This window comes from Macaca thibetana, chromosome 14 (genome assembly GCF_024542745.1).
Source record: "Macaca thibetana thibetana isolate TM-01 chromosome 14, ASM2454274v1, whole genome shotgun sequence".
In the NCBI taxonomy this organism is placed as follows: Eukaryota; Metazoa; Chordata; class Mammalia; order Primates; family Cercopithecidae; genus Macaca; species Macaca thibetana.
Window position 1 is genome coordinate 56,515,257 of NC_065591.1, and position 22,967 is coordinate 56,538,223.

General features: G+C 43.4%; 1 protein-coding gene across 1 annotated transcript; it reads left to right on the top strand.

Moving 5' to 3' along the window:
- Positions 1–261: 261 nt before the first annotated feature.
- On the top strand, positions 262–16,732 carry NRIP3 (nuclear receptor interacting protein 3). Its single transcript, XM_050756445.1, has 7 exons — positions 262–543; positions 11,885–12,046; positions 12,534–12,616; positions 14,329–14,468; positions 15,727–15,779; positions 15,893–15,987; positions 16,301–16,732. The coding sequence occupies exons 1-7, from the start codon at positions 370–372 to the stop codon at positions 16,314–16,316; spliced, it is 723 nt and encodes a 240-aa protein (XP_050612402.1). The 5' UTR covers positions 262–369; the 3' UTR covers positions 16,317–16,732.
- The last annotated feature ends 6,235 nt before the right edge of the window (positions 16,733–22,967 follow it).

The window sequence follows — 22,967 nt, forward strand, 5'->3', positions numbered from 1 at the left end:
GGCGGAGATGGCCGGGGCTGCCAGGGCATCGGGCCCCAGAGCCCACACCCGTCCAAGGGATGCGGGGCTCCCACGCAGGAGGGGGCGGTTGGGTGAAGAGGCCGCTGTGGATTCTCGGCCCGCCGGGTCACTCCCACCAGCGCCGCCGCCTCCTCTCCCTCTTTGCCACCGGGTGAGCAGGGCACGCGGGACGCCAGGGAGCCTCGCGGGGCGTGGACTCTGTGCCGGCCCCGCCCCCCGCGCGCGCACTGGCTGCTCCACGCGGCGTCACACTCGGCTATAAAAGGCCCTTGCGGCGCTGGAGGAGCTCGAGCTCGAGGCTGAGGCTGCTGGGGAGCCGCGGGCTACCGGGCCGCCGGCGCCTCAAGGATGTTTTACTCAGGGCTTCTCACTGAGGGCGGCCGCAAGGAGACCGACATGCGGGAGGCGGCGTCGCTGCGACAGCAGCGCCGGATGAAGCAGGCGGTGCAGTTCATCCACAAGGACTCCGCCGACCTGCTGCCCCTGGACGGCCTCAAGAAGCTGGGCTCGTCCAAGGACACGGTGAGCCCCCGCCGCCGTTCTTGCCCCGGCCCCGGCGGCTTCGCGCCCGCGGTCTTCCGAGGCCCGGCCGTTGCGGCTTTCACTGAGTCACGGCCCGGCCCGCCGCTGCCCTTGGCTCGCGGTCGCTGCGTCGCAGATTCCTCCCCTTCCAGCACCCCTGCTGCGGTTTTGGTGGGGATTCCGTCCTAGCTTTTCAGATCGCGCTCCCCTCGGCTGTATCTCCTCCCTGGATGTCTCCTCTCCAGAGGAAGGAAGAGGTCCTGCCCTGCCCTCTTGCCCTCGGGTCTTCTTTCTCTCCCCTTATTCTTAATACCGAATTTTGTTCGTGGGGCTTGTGCCTCCTACGCTGTGTGGCCGGTTCTATGACCCAGACAGAGGTGATTCCTAATGACTTCGTGTGAGGGGGAAAGAAGTGGAAAGGGATTTTTTTTTTTGACAGTTGCCAGATCCAGAAGATTTTTGTTGAATCCATTGTCCCCCTATGCAAAATCCACTTCTCTAGTTTTGGTCCTATGTACCTTTGACCTTCCATCCTGAGTGGGGAGAGAGAAAAGGGGTCGAATGTGAAGGTTTCCTGAACCCCCAACATCTCTTCATCATTCTCCTCTTCCAGCCCCGCCCCCAAGGAGTGAGTAGAGGGAGGAAGCCAGGCTGCTCCATCTTACCGACCAGCTAATGTGTGCATTTGGGGCTGGGGTGGTTGCAGTCTTTTTTTCTAGCACGGTTTTTCTTGGCATTAAGTAGAAGCACCCCAGGACAGGAGCCCTGGGGTAAAAAATGGTACTGTCCTCTTTCTATAGAATGAAAGGGTGACCAATATAAAGAACTGTATCTGTCATCCCTCAGCCTCTGTAGTGGTCCTGGGTCAAGTTTATGTTTAACTTTGTAGTTTTATCTGGAGTTTTCTTGTAGTTTGATTGTTTTCTTGAATTTCACAATCGCTTTGTTCATTTGGGTGGTAATGTATGAAACGCTAATTAAATGCCTTTTAACAAATGAAATAGGTGCTCTGCATAATTTTTCTAGTATTTTTTATTTTAAGCTTTTGAAATGTTTAATTCTGGATGTGGTTGTTAGCTCTAATTCATTGAAATTGCCATTTCTGGCCCCAGGAGGGCAGAGCTTCTGCATCCATTTCCTTTTTTTTTTTTTTTTTTTTTTTTTTTTTAAATTTAACAGCTCTAATGACACACAGGTACCAGTATAATTTTTCTCCTCCCTGCCATTAGTTGCTTCTTTGCAGGGTTTGTCTACTTCAGTTATCTTGCTCTGTTTTTTGAAAGTTGTGTTTTTTTGTTTTGCTTTGCTTTTTGCACAAGCTGCAGGATAGTTTCCCTGATTTATGCTAACCCAGAGTGATGAGTGATTGAAATGTGCTCCTGCAAAAGAGGTAACTCTCTTTTCCCTTCTTTTACTTTAAAGCAATCTTGATTCATTTAACAAATCAGGTTCGAGAAATATTCTTTCCTTCAGGCCAAATAATCCTATCCTAGTTCCTAGAATGCTCGTCAATCAATAAAGAAGGAAGTATTATATTAAGAGAAGAATCAAAATATGGAATTTTTAAATGCTGGATTTGGTTGTCCTTGGTTGTCAAGGAGTTTCCTAGCCCTGAGAGCTACCTTAGCTTCCTTCTGCCTAGGATTTCTTATACTACTTCATGCTGTGTAGGAATTCCATCCACTTTTCTGACTCCAGTCTGTCTCAGTTGAGTCACGAAGGGCTGATAGCGTAGAGCACAGGCAGCAGGCTGCAAAGAGGAAGGAGCCTCAAGAAGCAGGATATTGCCTTGAGTATGACACATACACATGGCAGTTGACTGTGAGGCTCTGAATCATGGTTCATGCTTTCTGTGCCCCACCGTCATGGAGTTGATTTCCCTCTCTCACTGTTTTCACACCTACAGTGTACAAGTGATTGCACAGAACAGCCAGATTACAGAAACCGAGGCAGACCGAGGTAGGGCTAGGAGAGCCGCAAGCACTGGGGTGAGGCAGCATGCTTAAACTCTTGGAACTGTTGTTGCAGCCTCAGTACAATCTTAGAAGTGACCTTAGAAGTACATTATTATTGTTTTACTTTATAAATACATCTGGGATAGACTAGTGTTGACTCAATTTTCTCTCACTGCAAGGGAAATTTGGAGGATGCGAAAATTAATTGAATAGTTTTTACTTAAAGTAGTTTATAGTATAATCTCGACAGAAGGGGTCCAAGAAAAGGGAGAGGATAGCATCAGAGGGAGATAAGAGAGAGGAAAAATTAGTTGTAATTGACTTTTGGGTTTGTGAAGGTTGTAGGTTGTTTTCCCTCATACTAGTAACCAACATTTAAATTATACTGCTGGGATTTCTGAATTATCTACCTCTTACTATGCTGTTTCTGTAATGTTCACTGCTTGATCAGCCTGCCAGCCCTTTTAGGACTGGCAGAAGGCAACCATAGGAAATCAAAGGGGGTCATGTTGTCTTGGCCCCAGGAAAGTGCCTTTGCCTATTTCTGTGTATATGGAGTTGGCTGATACAAAGTCTTCTGTGGAAATTATATTTTTGTCTGGCCCTTTTGCATTTATCCTTTTATCTTATACTGTTCATTCTGTATTAGATTAAGAACTAAAACCAGAGATATGAGTGAGTAATATTATATTTGATTTTTTTTTTAAGAGACGGGTTCTCACTTTATTGCCCAGCTAGAATGCAGCTGCAGTCACATCTTACTGTAGCCTCGACCTCACAGGCTAAAGAGATCCTCCCATCTCAAACTCTTGAGTAGCTAGGATTACAGGTGCACACCACAACACCAGTCTAACTTTTGTATTTTTTGTAGAGATGGGATTTTGCCGTATTGCACAGGCTGGTCTTGAAATCCTGGTCTCAAGTGATCTGCCCACTTTAGCCTCCCAAAGTGCTGGGATCACAAACATGAGCTACCACACCCAGCCCTGATTTTTTTTTTTTTTAACTCGATGAAGCTGGAGAAAAACATCTCCATTCTTGTAAATTTGCCTGTTGTAATTTATCTTGTTTTAGCTACCAGGTTCATTAAAGTTTTTCTCGTTGTGCTAAGGACTTTTTAATTTTTAAAAATAGTCATGTTATGTGATAATGTGCTGTCTTTCCTAAATGATATCATACTTACCTGTATGCATTAGACCATATTCTTACTTGTCTGGCAATAGAGTTTTTCTTTCCTACATATGATTGCTTCTGATCAGAGCTAAATGCTTTTTCAAAACTGACTAGAATTAGGAATGAGGCTGGGGGAAAGATGGTTGAACACAGTAAAGCAAACTTACCATAAAATACCTGAACAGAATCTGTCTATTGGAGCAGGTCTGTGTGGTGTGCCCTATAGATTAGCCATCCATATCACCACATTAAATTTTTATTTAATTTTTTTTTTTTTTTTTGTAGAGACACAGTTTCACTGTGTTACTAGGTTGGTCTCAAACTCCTGGCCTCAAGCAGTCCTGCCTCAGCCTCCCAAAGTGCTGGGATTGCAGGCATGAGCCAGTGTACCTGGTCAGTACTATGTATGTTGAAAAACAGGACATCCCTTGGAGAGCCAATATGTCATTAAACGAATGAGAACCACTTAACCACATTTATAAAACAGGCATAGACTGGGGATACAAGTAGTACAAACTCTTTAACATACAAATATTGAAGGGATTCTGAGAGAAAGAATTCAATGATATTAATCAAGAAAGGCTTTTTGGCTGCGTCTGATGGCCCACACCTGTAATCCCAGCACTTTGGGAGGCCACAGCAAGTGGATCACCTGAGGTCAGGAGTTCGAGACCAGCCTGGCCAACATGGTGAAACCTCATCTGTACTAAAAAGGTAAAAATTAGCTGGGTGTGGTGGTGCACGCCTGTAGTCCGAGCTACTCAGGAGGCTGAGGTGAGAGAATTGCTTGAACCCGGGAAGCGGAGATTTCAATGAGCCAAGATTGTGCCACTGTACTTCAGCCTGGGAGACAGAGTGAGACTCCATCTCAGAAAAAAAGAAAGGCTTTTTGAAGAAAGAAGGGGTAGAGATTTCTTTCAGTACCATATCAAGAGCTGAGGATATAGCTGAAATTGACCGTCACGGTCCCTGCCCTTGTGCAGTTAACATGCTAGTAGGGCAGGGGTGAAATATAAACAAGTAAATACACAAAATAATTATGTATTTATAATTACTATGAAAGAAATAGTGAGATTTGTTAGTAACTAAAGAGGTGACCTACCTACTTTAAGTTGTATGGTCAGGGAAGGTATCTGTGAGGAAATGACATTTGAACAGAGACCTGGAAGATAAGAGGGACCTAACCATTAGAAATGTTAGGGGAAGAACATTTCAGGCAGAGGGGACAGCCGGTGCAAAGGGATTGGAATGGGAGAGGAATTTTGAGCAAGGAAGTGAGTGTGGATGGTGTTGAATCTGAATGAATAAAGGGAGAGTGGTTTGTATATGGAAGGAGAGGCAAGGACCAGTTGGTACAGAGCTGTATAGAGAAGGGTAAAAAGTTTGGATTTTTTCTGAAGAACAATGGGATACCATTGAAGGGTTTTGAGTAAAGTACTGTGTTATCTGACTTATGTTTTAAAAAGCTTACTCTGGTTTCCATGCAAAGAATGGACTGGAGAAGGGTAAAAGAAGAGGCAGAATGGAAGTTAAGAGGCTGTTGCAGTAGAGATAAGAAATTACAGTGGTTTGGATTAGATTGGAGGTAGTAAAGATGGGGAGAAGCAGATCAATTCCAGGTATGTTTCAGAGTACAATAGCACTTTTGATGGGAGGTCAGGAAATGAAAAAATCAAGAATGGATGTATGGTGGTGCCACTTACCAAGGTTGTTGGAAAGGAATTAACCCAACATGTTAAAACTGAACAAGACTTTGGAGCTCAAATGTCTTGTATTACTGATCAAGAGAGTAAGGTTTAGAGAAAAGTAATGCTCATAGAGATTAGTGATTCACCCAAGGTAATATGTGACAAGTGGTAATTTGCTGAAAGCAGAAAGCTTTCATGGAGTAATAATTTAAAAGATGAGATTGGGAAGGAGGATGAGTGGTAGTGGAAGGTCTTGAATGCTAAATCGAGGATTTTTCTTTAATACAACTAGCAAGAGAACCACTGTAGGGGAAGAGGACCATGAAAGTAATGTTAGGAGATTGCTTGGGCTTAGCAGTAACAGTAAATGAAGAAGAAAATAAGAGGAGGCAGAATTTCACTCACTGAGATAGGGAATAAGGGAGAATATGCAAGTTTTATAGAAAATATCAGTGGGATAAGTTACGTTTGAAGTGCCTGTGGAATGTCTAAGTAGAGAAGTTCAAAAAGGTAGTTGAATCTATGGGTCTAGAATTGAGATGACATCTGGACATGAGATAGAGTCGTCATCATAAAGATAGTAATTTATGCAATGAAAACAGATAAAATTGCCCTGGCAGTATATGTGGAGTGACAAAGGACCAAAGATAGAGCAATGAGGAACACTAATATTTAAGAAATGAACACAGGCAAAGGAACCAGTGAAAGAGACAGGAACAGAATAAACAGGTGGTTTTAGAGGCCAGTGGAGGAGTGTTTCAGGATAAATAAAATGTTGAGTTTATTGCAGCATTGTTTCTAATGGCAAACATATGGAAATAATCTAAATGCCCATTAGTAAATAGTTAAGGTATGTTTATACAACAAACTTGTCTGTCAAGGATTTGCTGTTTTAAAATGTAGAAACTAGGGCAGACATAAGAAAATAGATGCTAAGCTGGTTATAAGATAACCTGGCATTATACCTGCCTAAGTTACATGGTGTGTGTGCACATGCCTTAGTTTTTGCATCTGGCAGACACTGTTAGTTGGCTAAATCATCACCCATTCTTAGCCCTTTTCTATATGCCTGACTCCTCTATAGAGATTATAAAAGCTAAATTATCTCCCAATGTCTGTTAAAGTTAGGAGTGGCCATATGAGTTCTGACCAAGAAGATATGGGCAAAAAACTGCCAAAAGAACTTCTGGGAAAGCTTTTCCTTTTCTGATAAAAGCAATTGATTATGTTAGAGTAGTCCTTCCTCCTTTCTCATTTCTTGAATGTGGATATAATGCCTGGAGCTGGGGTATTCATCTGTGACCATGAAGGAATGTCCAAGAGAATTACAGAGCCAATAGCCCTGAAGTTGTTAAGCTGCTGAGTTAGTATCAGCAGCTTCTATCTCTAGACTTCTTGTTACGTGAGAAAAATAAATCTCCATTTAAACTGCTGTAAGTTGGCTTTTCTTGTGGCTGAACTCTTTCTGCTACATGGGGTATATTTTTATTTAAAATTTTTTAATGTAAATAATTTAAAACTTAAAAAAATTTAAAGCTGTTGCTTGTGTTAGGGATCTCCGTATCTCCAAGTAAATTCCAAGTAAATGGTATTTCTTAATTAACTGTTTTCATCACTATCTGTCTAGTCTTACTTTTTTTTTTTTTTTTTTTTTTTTTTGAGGCAGAGTGTCACTTTGTTGCCCAGGCTGGAGTGCAGTGGCACGATCTCAGCTCATTGCAACCTCCACAATGAGTTCAAGTTATTCCCCTGCCTCAGCCTCCTGAGTAGCTGGAATTACAGGCACCTACCACCATGCCTGGCTAATTTTTGCATTTTTAGTAGAGATGGGATTTCACCATGTTAGCCAGGCTGGTCTCGAACTCCTGACCTCGTGATCTGCCCACCTTAGCCTCCCAAAGTGCTGGGATTACAGACATGAGCCGCTGCACCCGGCCTCAGATTTTTGAAGGCATTATTCTATTGTCTTTTAGCTTTGATTGTTACTGTTGAGTAGTCCTATACTATTCTGATTCCCAATCCTTTGTATTTTTATCATCTTTTTCTCTTTGGAATCTTGTGGGATCTTTGTCATCCATGCTATTCCAAAGTTTCACAGTGATGTGAAATCTTGATGTGGATCTTTTTTCATTCATTATGGTAGGCTCCATGTGGGGCCTTTCAATCTTTAAACTCATGTCCTTCAGTTCTGGCTTAGTATGATACTCCCCACTCCCCTTCAGCTGTTCTCGAAACCTGAAAGCCTAGCCAAGCTATCAACTGATCAGTCTTTTTATTTACTCTTACAAGAAGAGTAAACTTTTGGCATTCTCCCCAGTTCTCTGGGTCAAGTGAGAGTCTTATGAAGACTTTAGTCTATTTCCAACCCTAATTGTATCCTTCAATTGTAGAGGTTCTGATACCTCTAACCCCTCAGCCTTTTAGTTTCAGTAAGACAACTGCTTTTACAGCTAGATGCAAATATATAATAGCTCAAACAAAATAGTTTCTTTTTTCTTTTTTCTTATTTTTTTTTGAGATGGTGTCTTGCTCTGTTGCCCAGGCTGGAGTGCAGTGGCACTATCTCGGCTCACTGCAAGCTCCGCCTCCCGGGTTCACGCCATTCTCCTGCCTCAGCCTCCTGAGCAGCTGGGACTACAGGCGCCCGCCACCACGCCTGGCTAATTTTTTGTATTTTTAGTATAGACGGGGTTTCACTGAGTTAGCCAGGATGGTCTCGATCTCCTGACCTTGTGATCCACCCGCCTCGGCCTCCCAAAGTGCTGGGATTACAGGTGTGAGCCACCGCACCCAGCCTATTTTTTCTTAAGTAACAGTATTAGTGGAAAAGTCAGCAAGACAGCCTCTTCCATTTAGTCCTTTAGAGACAGTAGCTCTTCTGTCTTCAACATGTGGCCTCTGAGAAGGTTACCATAGTGGTCATCTCCACTCCAGCCAGTGGGAAGAGGAAAAGAATATGGAGAAGTATGCACAGGAGATTTTTATGGGCCAGGCATAGAAATGATGCATGTCACTTCCACTCACATTCTATTCTGTAGAACTCAGTCATATGGCTATGCCTAACCGCAAGGAGGGCCAGGAAAGAATCTAGGTATCTTCCTGTGAAGAAGAGGAGAACAAGGATTTTAAAGAGCAACTGGCAGCCTCTGCCGCTTCAGCTGTCTGTGAAGTGAAATGGTATAAAGCACTTAGCTTTCTCTAGTCCAGGTCATTATTGCTGCTTTTCTGCCTGCTATTGAGATTCCAGAATTTTGTCAACATCTTTTTTTTCTTCTTTATTGTTATTTTTGTTTTGTGAGTTTAGGACTTACTCTTTTACTGTCATTTTAGTGAAATTTTGACTGGAAGCAGAGGTAAATATGCAGCTATATTGTTACTTAAGATATGTAGGCATAGTAAAATGACCAGAGAAAAACATCTTTGAGGTTCATACGGGTTTGTTGGCTGTAAACTTTCTATTCCTGAACTATATTATTAATACTTTTTAGTTATCAAAGAGAATGAAAAGAATTATGTATAGTGACATAGAAAATGCCTTTTTTTTTGAGACGGAGTCTTGCTCTGTCGCCCAGGCTGGAGTGCAGTGGCACGATCTCAGCTCAGTGCAAGCTCCCCCACCCAGGTTCATGCCATTCTCCTGCCTCAGCCTCATGAGTAGCTGGGACTACAGGCGACTGCCACCACGCCTGGCTAATTTTTTGTATTTTTAGTAGAGACGGGTTTCACTGTGTTGGCCAGGATGGTCTCCATCTCCTGACCTCGTGATCCACCTGCCTCAGCCTCCCAAAGTGCTGGGATTACAGGTGTGAGCCACCGTGACCAGCCAGAAATTGCCTCTTATATATTAAATGAAAATAGAAAATTTCAGAACAGTTTTATAGTATTTTTTATATGTTTATAAATGTATTAATATTTTTTGAAAGATATACTTCTAAATTTAATGATCATTATTTGTCGGGAGTGGGACTGAGAAGGGTTTGAGAGATTGGGGAGGTTTTTGCTTTTAATTTTATTTATTTATGTATTTGTTCATTTATTTATTATTTTGAGATAGAGTCTTGCTCTGTTGCCCAGGCTGGAGTGCAGTGGTGTGATCTAGGCTCACTGCAACCTCGGCCTCCTGGGTTCAAGCGATTCTCCTGCCTCCCCGTCTCTAGTCGCTGGGATTAAAGGTGCATGCCACCACGCCTGGCCAATTTTTGTATTTTTTCTTTTAGTAGAGATGGGGTTTTGCAATGTTGGTCAGGCTGGTCTCGAACTCCTGACCTCAAGAGATCCACCTGCCTCAGCCTTCCAAAGTGTTGGGATTACAGGCGTGAGTCACCGTGCCTGGCCTTTGCTTTTTATTTTATATATTTCAGTGATACTTAAATATTTTACATTGAGCATGTGTTTGAACCTTTTTTTGGTTACTAAAGAACAAGTAAAGGAACAGTCAGCAGGGCCAAATTCACTAGAAAAATCTAGTAAAATTAAGGCTGAAAATGTCTACTGTATTTGGAAATCAGAGGTCGTTACTGGTATGGGATAAGAAGTGTTCTCAGTGAAGGAAATATGAGATATCAGGAAATAGATGTCATGGTTTAGGCTTTTTAAAAAAAGACCATTCCAGATAAGGAGGGTGATTAAAGGAGGTTGTAGAGTCAAGGCAGCAGGATCTGATGTTTTGTGGAGGAGTTTTCTCCCCAATATCTAGGAACTTTTAGTATGTTTTATAACTTGTGGAAGAAGAATCCAGTAGAAAGAGGAAAATACAGAAAAGGGATGAATTCAAGCAGAATGATTTCAGAACTTCCCTCGTTTGTCTCATCTCTCCACTAATGATTAGGCTCCTTTGCAAGATTAAGAACCAGATAAAGTTTTTAGCAAGACCAATGTAGGAAGACATCCCCAAACTTTAGGTAAGAGGGCTTTGTTTAGATGGTCTTTGAAACTCCTTCCAGTCCTCACTTCTACAAGTCCAGTTTTATCTGAGTAGGTCCTAGATGTAAGCACAGATGTAACAGAAACAAACACCCTGCTTTAGTATGGCTTGAGCTAGGAATCCAGTCTTACTGGTGAGAGAGATTCGAATGAAGCATTTTTGTTTCTTTTGAGAAGCAAAGCATTATCCCAGTGTTGCATCAGAAAATCTGACAGTTAGTACTTCCTCCAGCTCCTTGTCAAGCTAAGAAGCTCTCATTTTCTTTACAAGTGCCTCTCCCTCCACTTTTCCCAAAGATACCAATTTAGAATGTGCTTTGCCAAGAATCAGTGTATTTCAGGAATCCATTTCTTCATCTCACTAGGGTTACAATGAGTCATGGCTGTGACTCCATTCTTCCTTAGGAATCTGAAAGGTGGCAGATACTGAAGACCTCCAGTGCCAGCCCCTCCCCTTGAAAGGTTCTAGGCTCTGGGCTTCTAAGAGTGACTTCCTTCCCCATAGAATCAGAGTGTCATCTGGTATATGTTAGATAGAAACTTGGGGTGAAACACTCTCCTTTGAGGGATTTTAAATGCTATTGTAGCTGGGCATAAGATATTTGTGTATACAGATTTCTCCAGTCAAAGGATTTTTTTTCAAGAGATATCTTAAATTTTCTGGAGGCCACTTTGAATAGGAACGGTGGAGCATGATTATATCTGCCCTAGGAACTCTCCTAAGCTCTATCAAAGTACAGACTTAAACTCACACTTCTCATTCTGCTTCTTAACATTAGGCATCCTGGCATGCATATAAGGTCTAATTAAGTCTCCTGCTTCTTGGTCAGTGTCTTCCCCCTTCAGACCCCCACTTTTGGGCCATTGAAGGGAAGGGAAATGGATGATAAGATAGGGCAGGAGAAACCAGTGTTTTGAGGTCCAGAGGATGCCAGCAACGATGATTCTTATGTGTTCTGTCAGGTTTCAAAGTGTGTCTGCTGAGAGGCTTGCTCAGCAAGTGTGAATTCCTGTCTTTTCACCCTATCCACCCATGGGTGACTCAGCCCACAGGAGAGCCAGCCACTAAGGTATCTACAGGCTGCATCTGAAAGATAAGAGAGTGAGACTTGACACAGAAGTAGGCAGAGCTTCTGAATACCGGTGTTAGCTAAGTTTCTTTAGCCTATGAAAATGAGCTGCCGTTTCTATAGGGCAGTGATTTGCTGTCACCTGGGAAGATACAGAGATCACTTATTCTAGACTGAGACCACTTTTCCCTTGAAATGCTCTTGTAAGGGGAAGAAAGGTAGCAGGCCTAGGTTAGTCCAAATAACAAGGGCCCTCAGTTCTCTTAAGCCCTAGAATATTTATCGGCCCTCTCCACATTTCCCAGTGTCATATCTTGCATTTTCATTCATTCAGGGTGGCCTGCTGCAAATTGGTTTATGGTACCTGCTCTGACAATACCAGTGAAGTCCTCACTTGAAGGAAGTATAAATGAGAAACAAAGGTAGAGCTCAGTTATGGGAGGCTCCTTCGTTATTTTTATGGTACCTGGGGGACAATGGGAAAGAGGGATGTGGCCTGTCACTAAGAAGTCTCTGCTTTCTATCCCTCAAGCAACCCCATAATATTCTGCAGAGGCGCCTCATGGAAACCAACCTGTCTAAGCTCCGAAGCGGCCGTGTCCCTTGGGCCTCTAAGACGAACAAACTCAATCAGGCTAAGTCTGAGGGGCTAAAGAAGTCTGAGGAGGATGACATGATTTTGGTTTCTTGCCAGGTAATGTTCTGAGGACAGATTTTCCAGGGTTTTCTGGAAAGTAGGATGTGGGACCCTCTCCCCCTGACTTTATAGAGTATGGGTCTCATGGAATTCATAAGTAAGTTTTAAAAGGGCCATTCCATGCAACACTGGAAGTGTATGTGACATTTTGTATGCACGTGTGTCTTCATGGGAAGAAGGAACAAAGCTTTCATCAGATTTACAAATGGGTATGTGATTTTAAAAAAAAGTTTAAGAGCTATTTGTTATGTAGCAGAAAACATCTAGAGTTTTTTGGGGGATCTTCTGTCAGCCCTGGATTCAGCAGGAACAAGAGCCAGTCAAAGGCAGACTTAGCAGTGGGTAAAGATGGGACACTATAACCCATAATTGGGAGGATGCTCTCCACCCCTGCCTTTCATATGACATCTGCTGCTTGCTGTCTGCATCTCCTTTCCCTTCTGCTTCTCTGGCTCTTGTTGAACAGTACATTTCCTCCCCACAGTGTGCTGGAAAGGATGTGAAAGCCTTGGTTGACACAGGCTGCCTATATAATCTCATCTCTTCGGCCTGTGTGGACAGATTGGGGTAAGTAGCCACTTGTACTGAGTGGAACTTAGATGTGAGTGTACTCTTCGCTTGACTCTATTTTATGGTTAGAGATGGTGAGCATCTCTACGGCAGCTCAAAGAGAAGTATGCAGAGTTCAGATCTCAGCTGGAACCAGAGTCCTTAGTAAAGGGGAGGAGTGGTGGGTTATCAGGCAAGTGGAGAAATCAGTGAGCATGGAAACTTTTGGCTTTCTGTTAACTCCCCCTATTAAGTTTTGAGCAAAGACCTCTGAACTTGAATGAGAGAGCCTGAGACCTCTGGCTCATTGTGTGTCCTGCCCTGATCTACTAGACAGCAAATTAAAAGGAGCTGTCCTGTTGGTATACTCCATCCAGATGAATAAAAGTAGGGATGTGGTGGGCCTTAGCTTACTCAGAGTCTTTCTGGAGGATGCACTGCCTGTCCCCAAGAAACATCCATCAGAACTGAGAAGAGGACTGCAGCTGCTACTACACCTGGGCCTGGGCCTGGGCCTGGGCCATCATAAAGATGATTAGCCAGTAGTTTATTTTGTTTGTTTTGTGTGGTGGAGCCTCACTCTGTTGCCCAGGCTGGAGTGCAGTGGTGCAATCTCGGCTCACTGCAACCTCCGCCTCCTGGGCTCAAGTGATCTTCCTGCCTCAGCCTTCTGAGTAACTGGGACTACAGGTGTGCACCACCATGCCTGGCTAATTTTTTGTATTCTTTGTAGAGAAGGGGTTTTGCCATGTTGCCCAGGATGGTCTTCAACTCCTGGGCTCAAGCAATCTGCCCGCTTCAGCCTCCCAAAATGCTAGGATTACAGGTATGAGCCACCGCACCCAGCCCTGAGCTTTTTATGTGGTGAAAAGATGAAGTATAGTGCAACATGATGGTTCCAGAAAGACTAATATGTCCTGGTGCATAATTAGGCAGCAGACTGCCATGATTCCAGAGGAATTAATAACCATCTGTAAAACTGCAATTATTTTTCTTTTGGATGGGCTATAACATCAAAAGAGAGGAAATAGAGGAAAGCAGAAGTATTGGCACAGAAAGTCCATAATTATTTATCCACCAACCCATAATAGCTCTGGTGCTAGCTATTACAATCAGCTTATGTAACATGTGAAACCTTGGTACTGTTTCTTTCCTTCCTCCCCTGCACAGACAAGTTAAATTAACAAGGATTTTCTCCGTGATATTCCTTGCTGATACGAATATCAGTGCACTTACCAAATAAGTACTTGCCTCCACTAACATTATAGTCTAAGACAGACTGATGAAGACAGAATGAAATGGAAAGGACAATGAGAAAATTAGACATTGAACAAAGCACCTTCTAAAATTAGGATTAACCTGACTTCTCTGGTATCTGTTACTCACAGATCGGTAAAAGGAAATGTTAACTCAATTGCCTCACACAATGGTGGGGACAGTAGGATACAGAATAGGATTCTCTGAATATGTCAGTTCCCCTGTCTTCACCAATACACATAAGTGATGTAAGGTTTTTGAGAATGGGAGATGAGTCTTTAGTGTTTTTATATCCCCCTGGCATGTTTAGGACAAAGTGCTGAAACAACAAATGTAGGATGGCTAGCACTTTTTGGTAAATTAATCCCAGGAGATCCCTGGAGAATTCCAGTTGTAGGTCAGAAGGTAGGCATTGCAGGATTCTATCAGGAATCTCTGTCAAGGGGATTTTGGTATCTTCCTTTTTGGTGCAGACTCAAGGAGCTTGTCAAATCCCACAAGCATGAAGGAGAAAAGCTTTCTCTACCCCGGCATCTCAAAGTAGTGGGCCAGATTGAACACCTAGTGATCACACTGGGCTCTCTCCGCCTGGACTGCCCAGCAGCTGTGGTTGGTAAGCAGAATTGAGGGCGGGACCTATGGACCCTAACATAAACCCTCTCCCTACCCCCAAAAAAACCTCATGAGATCTCATGCCTGTAAATATTGACTTTTTCAAAATGGTTCCCATTTTTCTGTACTATAGATCTTGTCCCAATTTTTGGTCTCCAAAGTACTAGATGGGCCCTGAGCTACATTCAAGACATGTTGAGAATCAATCAGTTAAACAAATGTGGAGGTCAGATAAAAAAAATTCAAGGAGCAAGAGGCCGAGCGCAGTGGCTCATGCCTGTAATCCCAGCACTTTGGGAGGCCAAGGTGGACAGATCACCTGAGGTTAGGAGTTCAAGAACAGCCTGACCAACATGGAGAAACCCCATCTCTACTAAAAATACAAAATTAGCTGGGACTGGTGGCGCATGCCTTTAATCCCAGCTACTTGGGAGGCTGAGGTCGGGGAATTGCTTGGACCCGAGAGGTGGAGCAGAGATCGCGCCACTGCACTCCAGCCTGGGCAACAAGAGTGCAACTCCATGTCAAAAAAAAAAAGGAGCAAGAAAACACATTTTTATGTACAGGTGAAAATGTCCCCTGAGAGCTTTCCATGAACTAGAAACAGAGAGCAACTTACTCCTTTGCCATAAATCCTTTGATAATTTCCCACCACTTTCCACACTTCTCATACATTTTATTCTTGACTACTCCAAGTTATTGGTCTTTGTCTAAAGACCTTTGTCCTTTAGAGTAAAAAAGACCTGAGTTTGCATCTTGGCTCTATTGCCTTGTAACTTTAATGATCTAGGAAAATTACTTAATACAACACATGCTTGACCACGTGCGGTGGCTCATACCTATAATTCTAGCACTTTGGGAGGCCAAGGTGGGTGGATCACCTGGGGTCGGGAGTTCGAGAGAAGCCTGGCCAACATGGTGAAACCCTGTCTCTACTAAAAATACAAAAATTAGCCGAGTGTGGTGGTGGGCGCTGGTAATCCCAAATCTCCTGCTGAGGCAAGAGAATTGCTTGAACCTGGGAGGCAGAGGTTGCAGTGAACTGAGATTGTGCCACTGCACTCCAGCCTGGGCAACAAGAGCAAAACTCCATCTCAAAAAATAAAAAAGTAAAAATAACAAAAAAATGAAAATAACACATGCTCAATATATGCTTATTGGATGTTATTGGATGGATGGGTGGAACCTAATAGTGATTAGGCCGACTTCTAAGCAAGCGTGGAAATGGCTAAATCTTAATCATCTTTTTGTTTTATTAGATGACAATGAGAAAAACTTGTCCCTTGGTCTACAGACTCTCCGATCTCTGAAGGTAAGATTGACTCCTCTTACCCCTTGATACTTCCTCTCTGAGGCAGGTATCTTCTTACACAGGAACTCATAGTGGTATCACTGACAAGTTACCAGTGATTCTTCTGTTTTCAGTGCATCATAAACTTGGATAAGCACCGGCTGATCATGGGGAAGACAGACAAGGAAGAAATCCCTTTTGTGGAGACAGTCTCTTTGAATGAAGACAAGTGAGTGCCCAAGTGGGTCAGATCAAGTCATATCCATTTGTCATGAGCTGCGAGCAGGGCAGTGGTGGTTCTTAGACAGGACGTGGGGTTGTATCCTGTCTTTGGCTTCAGTTATACTACAAATCTACCCTTCCCCACACCCAGAGTTCACCATCCCATAAAACTCTGTAGTGCACACATCAGAATGAGCAATGGTCATGTCACACAGAGTGGTAGGGAAATGAGTGGCTTTGAAAGCAAAATTTTACTTGCCTTCAGCTTAACTTTTTCTGAATATGGCATTATTTCTTCTGATATTTATTTCTCATTTCAGCACTTCAGAAGCATAACTACAGCCTGCAGCATGTCTGCACATGTGCATACACACCGGGTTGACAGATTGAGAAAACTGGGTTTGAACCAAATGCCGTAGCAACTTGCTGTGGACCAAGTCCTTCCATTTAATAGAAGCTCTAGGGGCTCCTTCCCATTCAGACCTCTCTAGACTATAGTCTATGCTTAGAGATCTTGTCTGGTTATAGCCATTGTTTTTTACTCCTTTGATCACTTAATTTATAGACCTTTTTTGACACTGCCAGTCTCACTTGTGGCCTATTTCTCTGCTGCTTCCAGGAATTTGCTTTTATTAGTCAAGTATAGGGGCTGCCAGGTTCTGTGTCTCCATAGATATATTTGCTTCTTTTCCTATAGCTAAAATGTATAATAAACAGGAACCTGACCTTTACCTCCTTTCAGCTGTTTCAAACAGGTGCCAGGATACCTATGTCTTGGAATTAGAGTTTCTTCAAATTGATTAATTGATTTTTCAAGTATGGATTACGTGAAAGAGCCCAGAGACATCATCTATTACAGTTTAACTCTTTCATTTTTTTTTTTTTTTTTTTTTTTTTTTTTGAGACGGAGTCTCGCTCTGTCACCCAGGCTGGAGTGCAGTGGCCGGACCTCAGCTCACTGCAAGCTCCGCCTCCCGGGTTTACGCCATTCTCCTGCCTCAGCCTCCCGAGTAGCTGGGACTACAAGCGCCCGCCACCTCGCCCGGCTAGTTTTTTGTATTTTTTAGTAGAGACGGGGTTTCACCGTGTTAGCCAGGATGGTCTCGATCTCCTGACCTCGTGATCCGCCCGTCTCGGCCTCCCAAAGTGCTGGGATTACAGGCTTGAGCCACCGCGCCCGGCTCTTTCATTTAAAGGTCCAGAGAGGCAAGTGAATTGTCTAAGTTCATATATTAGGTCAGTGACTGAAGGGACTGAGAACGCAGACCTGATTTCCAAGCCAGGACTCCCATGCTGCCTCATTTGTATTCAAGCCTTTAACAGGAGGGCAAAGAGGTGAGAATGTGTTTAAAAAAAAGAAAGAAAGAAAGAAAAGGGCAGAGCAGGGGAGGAATATGCTCTGGAGATGGATGCTAGGATGATTTGCGTAGCTCTCCCTCCTGTGTGCCAAGCCCACTAAAATTTCCTTGCCCCAAACTGTCACATTTGGGCCCTCATCTTGGTGCCTAAAAACTGAGCATACAAAGATGAATGAAATGGTTTCTCATTGTGAACCTCTTGGAGGAAAGGAGGAACCACAGACAGAGGAATATTAATCCCTCTCTGAGATGGAATTGAAGGCTTAAGTAAATCAGAGTGTCACTGTCAGACGTTGATTACTCCCAAGATCCAATCAGCATTTCTGCCTATCCTGTTATGTGTCTGCCAAGGACTTAAGTAGCTGGAAACCAGGAGTAGAGAAAGTGGGGGTAGGTGGGGAAGAGCAAGGCCAGAACAGAAGGGAGTTGAATGAATAATCAACTGGTGGAGAGGCCTACCTAGATAAACCTTTCTGGGAGGTAGGGAATGACATTTTCAGGCAAGGAATTGAGACGTTCAATTCTGTCCTGGTACAAGGAAAGAGGCAGAGCAGGTGCCAACAATGTTAAAGACAACTTTTTATAACTGCCCAGTATTTCCTGACCCCTCTCAAAGGTTGGGGAGAATACAAGGTTTCTTGAAGCTTTTTGATGGGGGTGTCACATTAGGCACGCAGGTGTCTGTAATGGAATCTCCCCTTCAGTTTGGTCATAGAAGTGCTTGGACAAGTCAGAAAAATAGGTAGCTGTGGATATCCCTTTAAGATATTCCCAAGTCTACCCTGCATCATAGCAGTAGTTCTCAGTGTTTTTGTTTAAAGGATCCCACTTTGAACTTTGCCAAGTACTACCAACTACCTTGTCTAGTGTTCAGCAACTGCCCCTACCAAACAACCCTTTGGAACTCTGAATGATTTGGGCCTCACAGAAGCTCCCTAAAGACTAGGAACTTGGTGACCATCATTTGAACAACTAGGCAGCCATACTGCAGTCAGTTGTCATGGGGTCATTCCCTAGGCCCCCCTCCTATCAGCCTCTACCTAAGGAAGCTAGATAGAAAGCTAAGCACAGCCACGGTTGGGAGGCTACATCTAAAGCTCAGCAGGGGTGATCCCAGGGTTACCAGCCTTCAGCACTCCCTCTGGCAACACCCCATTCTCTTACCTAGTGGGGACATGTACCTTTCCACTGAAGCCTCTCCATGCTCCTTCCCTACCTTTCACGGCAGTACTTTGGCCTGCCTCTTACCCTAGTACAAAGTTGAAGTAAAGTTCACCCTTTACTTCCCTACTTGAAAGTTCTACTCTGAGCCTTAACTCTTGGCCACAGTGAGGCATGTTGAAGGTTCCTTCTGGTTTATTTTTTTTATTTTATTTTATTTTTTGAGACGGAGTCTCACTCTGTCACCAGGCTGAGATGCAGTGACGCGACCTTGGCTCACTGCAATCTCCACCTCCCGGGTTCAAGCTATTCCCCTGCCTCAGCCTCTGGAGTAGCTGGGACTGCAGGCGCATGGCACCACATCGGCTTTTTGTGTGTGTGTGTGTGTGTGTGTGTGTGTGTGTGTGTGTGTGTGTGTGTGTGTGTTTTAGCAGAGTTGGGGTTTCACCATGTTGGCCAGGATGGTCTTGATCTCCTGACCCCGTGATCTGCCCACCTTGGCCTCCCAAAGTGCTGGGATCACAGGCGTAAGCCACCACACCCGGCCCGTTCTGGTTTATTCTTATTTGGATTCCAATTCCCCATGGACTGCGTGAGGCCAGGAACTCTCAAGTTCTGGAAAGACATGACTGCTTCTGGCCCTTTGAGTTTACGATGATATGGTATCGGGGATGATTAGATAACTTTTAGTGATTCTTCTGGCCTCTGAAGATTAGTCAATAATTTTCTAGTTTTGGAATTGAAATAGTTGGGGTGAACTCAGCTTCAGATATAATCTCATTTAATGCAGTCAAAACATTTGAATTTTCTAACCAAATAATTATGTTTTAAATCCCAGGCTTGATAGAGGCTCCGAAAAATGTCTTGAGACAATTATGGGAAGTCTCGAGCTTCATTAACTTTCTTTAAATGCCTCCAAGTTGATTACTCTCCTAGCCCACATCTCCTTGATGTGCATGAGGAAGCACTGGGTCTAATTTTTTGGGGCTGGGAAGGTAAGAAGGTGAGGTCAGTTTTTCCCAGGAGTCCTAAAAAATTCTGGTACCTTAGATTGAGGGTGTGGGAGAAAGGGTGTCTACCCATGTCATAGTTCTGAAAATAGGCAGTAGCATGAAGTACCAAACCTGTCTCATTCGTTATTAGATGTCTATCTCAAATACAGGGAGTTTGAAAAATGTTGTTTTTATCATTTGATATTTCCATGCCTGACTCATTTGGGAAAATAACGTTTTCTGACTTTTTTCTATTTCCTTGCCCTGCACAGGCCCTACCTGGTACAATTTTCTATTTCTTAGCTCAAAGTGTCTATACAATGGGTTGCCTGGTATGTCAGCTGCCCTCACTCTTGTGTAATAGAAATATATTTCCAGGCTGGGGACGTGGAGGAGGAGAACTGGATTCCTCCCTCCTCCTGTTGCCAGGCCTCTCTGCATTGGCACTTTATCGTTTCAGTGTTTCTGGCTGTGTTGGGTTTATTTGTGAGACTGATGTAACAATAAAGTGAAATCTTCCCCTCTCTGTGCTTGTCTGACAAAGTCTTTGTGTCAGGGCCCCAGTCTGGAAGGTGGGGGAGACCAGGTACAGTCTAATTGCATCAGCATTTTTCTCTTAGGGTCTTCTGTTCCTCCATTGCTACTGGCCCTTCAGGTGTCTCTTATTGACTGTATGTCGAGCAAATTAGTGAACCTCACTGAGCTTGGTTTTGTAATCTATAAAACAGAAGTAATAAAAGTGCTTATCTCACAGTGTCAAATGAGAAAATTCATATAGAGTGGTTGGCATATGGTAGTCACTCAGAGCTTCATATACGGGAACAATCTTTTATGGTGGGCCAGTCAACAGTTTGAGAGAACACTTCTAGAAAAGGAAATATAGCTGGACACCGTGGCTCACACCTGTAATCCCAGCACTCTGGAAGGCTGAGGCTGGAGGATTACTTGAGCCCAGGAGTTCAAGACCAGCCTGGACCACATAGCAAGACCCCTTCTCTACAATTTAAAAAAAAAATTTTTTTTTAATTATACTTTAAGTTCTAGGGTACATGTGCACAACGTGCAGGTTTGTTACATATGTATACATGTGCCATGTTGGTGTGCTGTACCCATTAACTCGTCATTTACATTAGGTATATCTCCTAAAGCTATCCCTCCCCCCGTCCCCTCCCCACAATAGGCCCCGGTGTGTGATATTCCCCTTCGTGTGTCCAAGTGATCTCATTGTTCAATTCCCACCTATGAGTGAGAACATGCGGTGTTTGGTCTTCTGTTCTTGCGATAGTTTGCTGAGAATGATGGTTTCCAGCTGCATCCATGTCCCTACAAAGGACACAAACTCATCCTTTTTTATGGCTGCATAGTATTCCATAGTGTATATGTGCCACATTTTCTTAATCCAGTCTGTCACTGATGGACATTTGGGTTGATTCCAAGTCTTTGCTATTGTGAATAGTGCTGCAATAAACATACGTGTGCATGTGTCTTCATACAATTTTTTTTTTAAATTAGCCGGAAGTGGTGGCGTGCACCTATAGTCCCAGCTACTCAAGAGACTGAGGCAGGAAGATCACTTGAACCCAGGAGGTCTAGGCTGCAGTGAGCCATGATTGAGCCACTGTACTCCAACCTGGGTGACAGGGCAAGACCCTGTCTCAAACAAACAAACAAAAGAAATATTTTTAGTTCAAACAAATAGGAGAGGTTTGGGAAGGGAAACGGAAAGGGAAAGGGTTGAATGAACCTTAATATATAGTTAAAGTCATTATCCAAATGGCATCTCAAATAAATGTATTTTCAAGATAATGGAAACTTTTAAGTATTGATGTTTTTAATATGACTTAAACAGCATGGTTAAATAGTCAACAAGCAACATGCTTTCATTATGACGACGGTTATCACCATCTAGAATTATGGTTTAATTACTACTCAGAAGATACTGCCATTCCACCTCAAAAGATATTGTTTTGTCAATTTATTCTGATGATAAAAAATGTCAAGTGGTTCACCTGCCTGGTCCTTAAGCAATGAGTGACAGAATCAATATTCATAATCATCTCAAAAGAATGAAACCAACAAATTAAAATTTACACAGAGTTAAGAATATATGCCGGGCGCGGTGGCTCACGCCTGTAATTCCAGAACTTTGGGAGGCCGAGGCGGGCAGATCACGAGGTCAGGAGATCAAGACTATCCTGGCTAACACGGTAAAACCCCGTCTCTACTAAAAATACAAAAAAAAAAAAATAATAATTAGCCAGGCGTTGTGGCAGGCGCCTGTAGTCCCAGCTACTCGGGAGGCTAAGGCAGTAGAATGGTGTGAACCCAGGAGGTGGAGTTTGCAGTGAGCCGAGATCGCGCCACTGCACTCCCGCCTGCGTGATAGAGCGACACTCCGTCTCAAAAAAAAAAAAAAAAAGAATATATATTGTTGGCCAGGCACAGTGGCTCACGCCTGTAATCCCAGCACTTTGGGAGGCTGAGGCAGGCGGATCACGAGGTCAGGAGATCAAGACCATCCTGGCTAACACGATTAAACCCCATTTCTACTAAAAAAATACAAAAAATTAGCTGGGCTTGGTGGCGGGCGCCTGTAGTCCCAGCTACTCAGGAGGCTGAGGCAGGAGAATGGCATGAACCCGGGAGGCGGAGCTTGCAGTGAGCTGAGATCGTGCCACTGCACTCCAGCCTGGGCAACAGAGCAAGACTCTGTCTCAAAAACAACAACAACAACAACAAATATATATATATATATATACATATATATCTATACACACACACACACACACACACACACACCCCTTCATTTTAAAATATTTACTGCACTTGCATAGTGGGGGAGAACTTGGATTAACAGAAATTCACATTAAGATGATACTGATGTTTTAGTTGATTATACATTGAATGTAGCAATATTAAGGACTCTGTGTATAGGAGATGTCATTTGTAAGGCAGGGACATGTATACAATTTGTGACACATCCAGAAAAGCGCAATGGTAGTATGATTATTGTCTTCAGAGTTGTCATGTGGAAAGTGTTTGTTTTTCTGGTAACAGAAGGCAAGCATTTCTAATAGATGGAGGTAGCAGAGAAGTATATCTTGACTCAATTGGAGGAAAGCATTTACTATAAACCAGGGACTATGCTATCCCCTGCAAAGAAGGTAGTATTGTTTAGTTTTACAGAAAAGAAACCTAAGACTCAGAATAGTATAAAGACACAACTATTGAGCACAATTATTATTTTAACAGTATCTTCTTGACATTTAATACTGAGCACATCCCAGCACTTTGGGATTCCAAGGTGGGAGGATCACTTGAAGCCAGGAGTTCGAGACCAGCCTGGGAAACATAATGAGACCCTACCTCTACAAAAAAATTAAAAACTAGCTGGGCACAGTGGTGCGCACCTGTAGTCCCAGCAACTCCAGAGGCTAAGGCAGGGGGATCCCTTGAGCCCAGGAGTTCAGAGGCTG